The sequence below is a fragment of the Passer domesticus genome, chromosome 7 (genome assembly GCF_036417665.1).
Source record: "Passer domesticus isolate bPasDom1 chromosome 7, bPasDom1.hap1, whole genome shotgun sequence".
Lineage (NCBI taxonomy): Eukaryota > Metazoa > Chordata > Aves > Passeriformes > Passeridae > Passer > Passer domesticus.
In genome coordinates this window covers 34,797,475-34,805,309 of record NC_087480.1, presented here as the reverse complement: position 1 = coordinate 34,805,309, position 7,835 = coordinate 34,797,475, and the positions used below count along the sequence as shown (strand labels likewise).

The 7,835-nt window shown below is 59.8% G+C and overlaps 1 protein-coding gene across 1 annotated transcript; it reads left to right on the top strand.

The window, feature by feature from the left end:
- Positions 1-6,125: 6,125 nt before the first annotated feature.
- IER5 (immediate early response 5) lies at positions 6,126-7,571 on the top strand. Its single transcript, XM_064426368.1, has one exon. It carries the CDS (start codon positions 6,243-6,245, stop codon positions 6,960-6,962), a length of 720 nt encoding a protein of 239 aa, XP_064282438.1. The 5' UTR covers positions 6,126-6,242; the 3' UTR covers positions 6,963-7,571.
- Positions 7,572-7,835: the final 264 nt, after the last annotated feature.

Genomic DNA, 7,835 nt, shown 5'->3' with positions numbered 1-7,835 from the left:
CAGAACTGGTCAGGAAAGATCTGATGAAACATTTCTGTGCCGTGAAAAGTGCCAACTCATCAGAATCCCAGCTGTCTGCAGGGAAGAGCTGGGCTCCCTGGAACTTTTATCAGGAAAATCTTTGTGGCATGTGTTTACACGCATGGGGGGGGTGTGATCCCATCCTGGCTTGGTGCAAAGAATGTGCATTTGGTGTGGAAGATGTGCCTTTTCTTCTCAGGGAAAAGCTGGGTTGGTTTGAATTTGGATTTATAAAAGCAGAGGGGACTTTCCCCTCCCCACCCCTGAAAAGGTTTGACAGCTAAAGGAAGAAGCCATAAAGGTTTTCGGATGCTTTGGTGGTTTTCCTCCTCATTTTCGTTTTTAGTGATAGTTGAAAAGTGTCAGTGGTGGTTTGAAGAGGATTAAGGCAGGGATGATGATACAAAACACTGGTCTGGAGTTAAATATTCAGTGTTCTGGGGGATGAAAGGGGGAAATGAAGTTGAGGAAAGGCAGCATTGCTTTCTGCAGGATGAATCCCTGGGATTGCCTGCCGTGGGGTGCCAGGAATGCTGACGTCTTACACGGATCCAAAAAGAGATTGTTCAACTGCAGAAGCAGCGAGGTGCTGGACTGCCAGGGTCCTTGTTATGGGTGAAATTAGAAGGAACTTTTCCCAGGCAGCCTTTAAACCCTAAAACCTTCCTCATAATCCCTGTGCCCATGGATGATCTCTGTGGGCTCCAGGCTCTCCACAAACCACAAGAAGCACAAGGTAGTGCCAGGAAGAGGGAAGGGGCAGAGATCAGCAGGAGCCGAGGCACCAACCCCTGCTGCCAGGCACAGATGTTCCATTTCTCAGTTCCCCTTGGTGGGAGGAGGGATTTGACACAGAGAGGATCTGCTCTGCCCTTGCAGAGGATCTGCTCTGCCCTTGCTGCTCTCAGCGGTGGCTGCTCCTCTGTGGTGTGATTTTCTAGCAGGTCCCAAGGTCCCCGGTGGCCCTGGGGGACCTGGAAGGAAGAGGGAAGCAGAGCAGGCAGCTCCGTGGCTCGGAGCATCCCTGTGCCACCTCCCCATCCCACCCAAGCGGGGAGCAGTGGCACCGAGGACACATCTGCACTCTGGGAACGCGGCTGTCATTTGCCCCATGGCTACGAGGAAGGTGACATTGAGATGCAGGGAGAGGGGGGAAAGATAATTAGGCAGAGCCTCCTCTGGGCAGACAAAGCTGTGGAGTTCCTGTGATTAATTGGAGATGTTTAGCCCCTGTCACCGAGGCTGCTGCCTGCTTAAGCTCAGAGTTTGCTGGGGAGAAAATCACTCCAGTGAAAAACACGGGCTTTGCATGGCAGGGCTGGCCTGCTTCTTTATGCCCTGGACACAAGGCAGCCTTTGGAAGTGGCACAGGACCCACTGCAGGCGTATCAGAGAGGGCAAAAAACATACAGGAAGGTGGACTACAATAGAAGGGTTGTCTGATAGGAAACCCCAGACAAATAAATGCATTTTTCCCCAGGAAACCCAAGCCGGTACCATAACCCACTGAAAGATGTCGGGGTCACATTTTTTCCAAGGGAAACAGCTGCCTGAAGAAGCTGATAGCTGGGAGTGGGATTTTTTTTCCCCCTCTCTTTGTGTTTGGAGAGGCTGCTGGAGGAGCAGCAGGATATCTGATGGGCAGAGGGACAGGTCACTGTTCTGCAGGAGAGCTGAGGGAAATCCCAAGCCAGTGGCTCAGAGGGAGGGAAGGGAAATTTTAAACCATTTGTGCAGGGGGAGAAGGGGGAATCCCAGATCACTGGTGAAAATTAAAAAAAAAATAAAGTGTAGGAGAGAGTCCTGCCTGCCTGGGAGAGCAGCACTGTGATCTCTGCCATGGGAAGAGGGTTTTAACCCTGGAAAACCCCTTTGCTTTCTAGTGCATGGCTGTGCTGCCGGCTCACACCTCACTGTGGTTTTGGGGCGGGTCTCTCAGCGCTCTCAGAAGTCGAGGGAGCTGCTTCCTCTCCTTTGGGTTTGGGTTTGTATTGATTTGTTTGTATTTGTTTCACTTGTGTTTGGCTTTCGTTCATCAGCGATTAGCGTTTGGCTCTCTGGGCTGTGTTTTGGGATGTTTCCCAGCTCTTCTGACCTTATCTCCAAGCAAGGATGAAGCAGAGCAGTTGGGAACCCCGGGGGATTAGTTACCAATGTCTGATTGTGGCAGGTCCAGGCCACATCCACACGAATCATTGATTTTTCTGGGGGGAAAAAAAACCAACCCCAGACAACCTTCCTCCTCTTCCTCCCGAGCTCCACATGGGTGCCTTGCAATTTAGATGTTTATTCCCATCCAGAAATGGACTCAAGCTGCGGATAGATTCCCATTTGGAAATGTTCCTCCCTGTCCTGTTTGGTTTACGTCAGCAATCCCTGGGGGACGTGCCTGGATCTCCCAGGGGCTTTGGCCGTCCTGAAGTTCTGTTTTTGCTCCGGGCAGCCTCAGCACCGCTGCTGGTGAGGGGTTTTTGATGGGTTTGTTCCCATCCTCCTCTCAGGAAGGGTCTAACTCCTGAACCCTGCTCTGAGTAGGAGAGAGAGGCAGTGGTGGAAGGCAGTGGCACTGGTGATGGATGACTCCAGCGTGTGCTTCAGACCCGAATTTCACCGTCCATCCCAGGGCTTTCCACCTCTTTACCGCATCCGGCCCCCCCGGGGCCTGGCCCGCACATTTGGTGACAGCGAGGGGGGCGGGAGGGGGTCAGGAGCAGGATCTCGCTAACCACATCCTCGTTCCCGGGGTGCCCCGCTGGCAGCCAGATGGCCGGGCCGGGGCTCCCCAGCATCCCGGCCCGCTCCCGAATCCCCGGCCAGCATCCCGGCGCCGACCTGCTCTGCTCTGAGCTGAAACGCCTCCCAAAAAAAGCCTCCAAAAAAAGCCGGCGGTGTGCGCGCAGCCCCCTGCGATTATCAGTGGCACCGCAAGCTGCTTCCTCCTTCCCTCCCTCCCTCCCTCGAGCTGCTTTTGTGTCGCACTGCTTTCCTTTCCAGGTGGCCCACCGGGGCTGCCTCCTGGCCACCGTGCCTGTCGCGGAGAGGCCACCTTTGTCTGCCTGCCAGCCAGCCCGGCCGCCCCTTCCTCCCCTTCCTCCTCCTCCTCCTCCTCCTCCTGCTGCCGCTGCTGCCAGAGCTATTTCGGGAACCAGCAGCTGAGCCGGAGGATTGTTAATTGTTCGCCTAACCCCTTCCAAGCCCGCTGGATCACATGAGGAGATTAGAGCGGCCGCTCACACCCTTTCCCTCCTGCTGCATCCCCCCCTGACCCGCGGGGCTGGGGCCGTGTCCCCGCCGCGGGCACACCGCAGGGCAGGGGCGGATCCAGCTGTGCCCAGCTGTGGCACGCCGGGATGCCGAGCCGGGGGTGGCCGGAGGTGGCCGTGCAGGCACGGAGGAGCCTCGGGGCAGGCACAAGGAAGGCAGACAAAGCCACCCCGGGCGCTGACCTCAGAAGCTGCCATGTGACTCTGCCTCAAAGTTACTAAAGCATGACATCAGCCTGGGAGGGAGCGGCTGGGCTGCCACCAAAATACTGCCTGCCTTCAACCGGCTGCCTCTGCCTCTGCCTCTGCCTCTGCCTCTGCCTCTGCCTCTGCTGCTGCTCGGAGACCCCCGCCCGCCTCCTCCCTGCATCCCCCCCCAGGATGATTGCCATCCAAGGTAGTGCCTGCTAGGAAACAAATGAAAGAGATGGCTTTGACAACACACAAATAAAGCCAGCCTTTAGGTCATTCCCAGGGATGAGAATTAAATGTGTCTGTGAAGCAGCCCACTTCAGATAATAATAAATATAGTGTGCATGCACCTTTGCTTTGGCAGACGTCCTGGACCATGATTCTGAGATGAGATGTTGCTGTGGAAAAGGGAAAACCATCACTCCATCTCTGCAAAGAGAGCAGGCAGGTGTCCAGGCAGGGCTTTGGTGGCCCAGGAACAACAAACGTGCTGATGGTTGAGCCTGACACCAGGAATGGTGTTGGTGGGTGACACTCGTGCTGCTGGGTACCAGCTCTGCCCCCCTGCTCCTCCCTGCTGCTGCTCTGTGTGAGCACTGAGGGGGATGAGGGCTCACTCAGTCCCCATCCCCGTCCTGCTCATCCCTGCCCAGGGCCGGGAGGGGCTGCTGAGCCGCCTGTTCCCAGGCCAAAAGGCAGTGCCTGCACCTCGTGCCATCAGGGTGAGGTGGTGAGCAGCAGAACAGGTCAGTCTGCTCGCATCCAGGCATCTTCACCCCACAGAGCTCCCACGCTCTGCCTCCTCCACCTGCCCTGGGCTTTTCCCAGCTGGTGTGGTGACTTTGCACTGCTGCTTTCTGTCCCTGAGTTGGGATATGCCCAGCTGGGGTGTATAAATCCGACTTTCTGACCCTCTGCTGAAGATGCAAGCACCCAGATCTGACAAACAGCAATCCCGGAGCCGGCGATGCATCACCAATGGGACACTGGTGGTGGGCAGATGTGGGTGAAGAGCCGTGACTGCAGTCCCAGGCACGCAAGCCCAGACCCGCCCTGGCTGGCTGGGCTGACCTGAGGGCTCAGGACAGGGTGTTGCTGGCCCCTGGGGTGCGGGGAGCAGGTTTGGCAGGTCGGGAGAGCCCCGGTTCCCACCGCCGGAGCCGGCGTCCCTGCGGCCTCCCACGCCGGGTGTGGAGGGGACAGCCCCGCTCCCGGGGCCAGGACAGGCTCTCCCTGCTGGGGGCTCGCCTGGCACCTCCTGCCTCCGGCGCTTTTTGTCTGTGGGGGGAGCTGGCCCGGCTGTTCTGGCCGTGGGGCTGAGCGTGCCCCGGACGGAGCGCGGAGGTTTGGTGGAGGAGGGCTGGCATCTTGAGATGTCACCACCCAGGCTGACACGCTGCTGTGTCTGACACCCAGAGAGTGGCATTTTGAGGTTTTCCATCTGTGTCGGACCAGGAGGAAAACATACATTTGTCCTGAGCCTGGGTTTGTTGGTTGTTTTTCTTTTTTTTTTGGAGAAGGCTCTTGCTATGTCAACTATGCGTTGGTGTGGCCTCATCTTCACCCTTTTTTTTGTTACCTCTGAGACCAGCCACCCTTTTGTCCTTCTAGAAAGCCAGGACAGGATTACAGGCCACCAAAATGTCATGACAGCCTGTGGCTTTCTTTTGGGGGAGTCTGTGGGTTCATCCCCTGGGAAAAAAGGGATGGAAGCAAGCTGTCATGTGTCAGCTGGGAGTGGAAACATACTCTGGGGCACCACGTTGAACTTCCTTAATTTTCGACCCTTTCACTTCTTTTTCTTGCTTGCAAATGGTGGTTAGCCCTTGGTGGAAGGAGGAGGGTCTGCACTCCAAGCTCTGAAACTTTATTGGAGGCTTTCCTGGTGCCTGGAGCTGTGTCTGGGGGTGACAGTGTCACCCGCTGTGTCCCCCAGCCACCCTGCCGATCCTGCCACCAGCTTTCACAGCTACAGCCCAGTGATGTTCCAGCTGCCAGCCAAGGTGCTCCAGTTTGCCGTGGTGCCCATCCCCTTGGAGATGCCCTATTTGTCCTCCCGTGGCCCTTCCCAGCCCTCTCGTGGATCTTCTCTCTGCCCTGGGCTTTCTGAGAGCTCCACTGCCAGACCCCTGGAGCAGAACTCTGCCTGGCAGCTGGGCAAGCACGGCTTTCTGCTCCACATCAGGGCAGATTTTCCCTGAAATCCTCACAGACACGCTTCGCCCTCCAGCCATCAGCACCACCAGCTCCTTCTCTAAGACCCCAGACAAGGGGCTGAAATTGCAGGAAACCTGACCAAACGGAGCCTGCGCTGGGTTTGATTTGTTTTGTTGGGTTTGTTTGGTTTTTTTCTCCCCGAGGAGCGTTTCCATCGCTTTCCAAGGCCCGAATTCCCCGCGCTGCCCGCCTGGGGTGCAGCGAGCCGGGGGCGCCGCGGTGGGCCCCACCGCGCGCGGCGCGCTGGCGTTGCCGCTTTAAGAGCCCTCTCCGCGGGGCGAGCTTTCGAACGCGCTGCCCTGCGCCGCCATTGGCCGCGGCGCGCGCGCGGGGGCCAGCCGGCGGTTGGAGCGGCCGGCGGCGCGCCCTGATTGGCCGAGGCGGAGGCGGTATAAAAGGCGGGCGGGCGCGTGGGCTCGCTCAGTCTGCGGCGCGAAGGGGCGGCGTGCGGAGCTGGCGTGAGGCGCGGATCCCCGCTCGGCCCGGAGTTTTAATTTTTTTTTTTTAAATTTTTTACCACCACCCCCCCTTCGCCCGCCTGCTTTCCCCATGGAGTTCAAGCTGGAGGCTCATCGCATCGTCAGCATCTCGCTGGGCAAGATCTACAGCGCGCGGGGCCAGCGCGGCGGCCTGAAGCTGCACAAGAACCTCCTGGTGTCGCTGGTGCTGCGCAGCGCCCGGCAGGTCTACCTGAGCGAGCCGGGCTGCCCGCCCGAGCCGCCCCCCGCCGCCGCCGGGCCCCCCGAGGAGGAGCCGCCGCCCCGCACCGCCGCCTGGGCCGCCGAGGAGCCGCCGCTGCCGCCGCCGCCCCCGCAGGACGAGGCGGGGAGGGACTGCCAGGGCCCCCGGCCGCGGCGCTGTTGCTGCGGCGAGAACCGCGGGGGCTGCGCCGGGGCCCCCCCGCCGCCGCACTGCCCCCGCAAGCGGAGCGCCGGCGAGCGCGGCCAGGCGGGCTCCCCGGTGAAGAAGCCCCGCCGCGAGGAAGAGGAGCCGCCGCCGCTGCCGCCGCCACCGCCGCCCTCGCCGCCCGGCGAGCAGGAGGACATGGAGACGGGCAACGTGGCCAGCCTCATCAGCATCTTCGGCTCCAGCTTCTCGGGACTGCTCAGCAAGGAGCCCAAGGGCCGGCGGCGACCGCCTCTGGACGGCGGCGAGGCGGCGGCGGGCACGGCGCCCGCCGAGGCGGCGGCCGAGCCGGGACAGATCTGCTGCGACGAGCCGGTGCTGCGGACCCTGAACCCCTGGAGCACGGCCATCGTGGCCTTCTGATGCCCCGGCCGCAGAGACTGGCTGCCCGCCGCGGGCCGGGGGGCCCGGAGGTGACACCCACCGAGCGCCGCGGGGCTCCGGCGCCGGCCAGACCCGGCGCCCTTGGCCGCCGCGCGGGAGGGAGCGCGGGGCAGCGGCGGCAGCGCTTCCCCGTTCCCCGGCCGGTCCCGGCTGCCGGCGCCCGCCCTGGGAGCGCCCCCGGCCCTGCCCTCCCGGAATTCCCCTTCCCGGCAGAGCCGCCGCCCTCCCCGGCGCCCGGGGGAGGCTCCTCGGCTGCCGCCGACCCCGGGGGCGCCCCCGGCGGGTGATATTTTAAGCTTGGAAAGTATTAAGTTTATTAAATAAAGTGTCTATTTTGGAAAGGTTTAGGTCAGGACTATTACATGGTGCTTTTTAAAAGTGTTTATTGAGAGGAACGAAGTTTACAGACGCTCTGACGGAAAGTCCTTGAGCCTGTTTGTTAGGCTTGGTAACTCCCGGTCTTTGTTGTATAAAGGCTTGGGGCTCCCGTAGGGAATTTTGTACAGTGTTCTCCTTCAGTGATGTATCATGTTTTGTATAAAATGTAATTTCTACGTGTACAACACGTATTAAATATTTTCAACTGTATGAGCCTAGTTCCTGTTTGTACCCCGCTGGCTCGAGGGGGAGGAGGGCAGGCAGCAGCCGGGGTGTGGTTCTGCATGTCTGCGGCTGGATCCACCCAGCTTCGCCAGAGGCTTGGGGTGGGTTGGAGTCCAGCTCTTCTGGGAGCCGGGGAAGAAAGGGAACTTATGTCAGGGTGCCTGGAGTCCTTCCCGGGATCTTCCAGGTGCTCCCACTGCTCTTCTGGCTGCAGCCTCTTCTCGGCGCCGGAGCTGCCGTGGCATTTGA

Bases quoted from the DNA above. Each gene is read 5' to 3' on its own strand.
- IER5 (XM_064426368.1), top strand. From the start codon at position 6,243: ATGGAGTTCAAGCTGGAGGCTCATCGCATCGTCAGCATCTCGCTGGGC.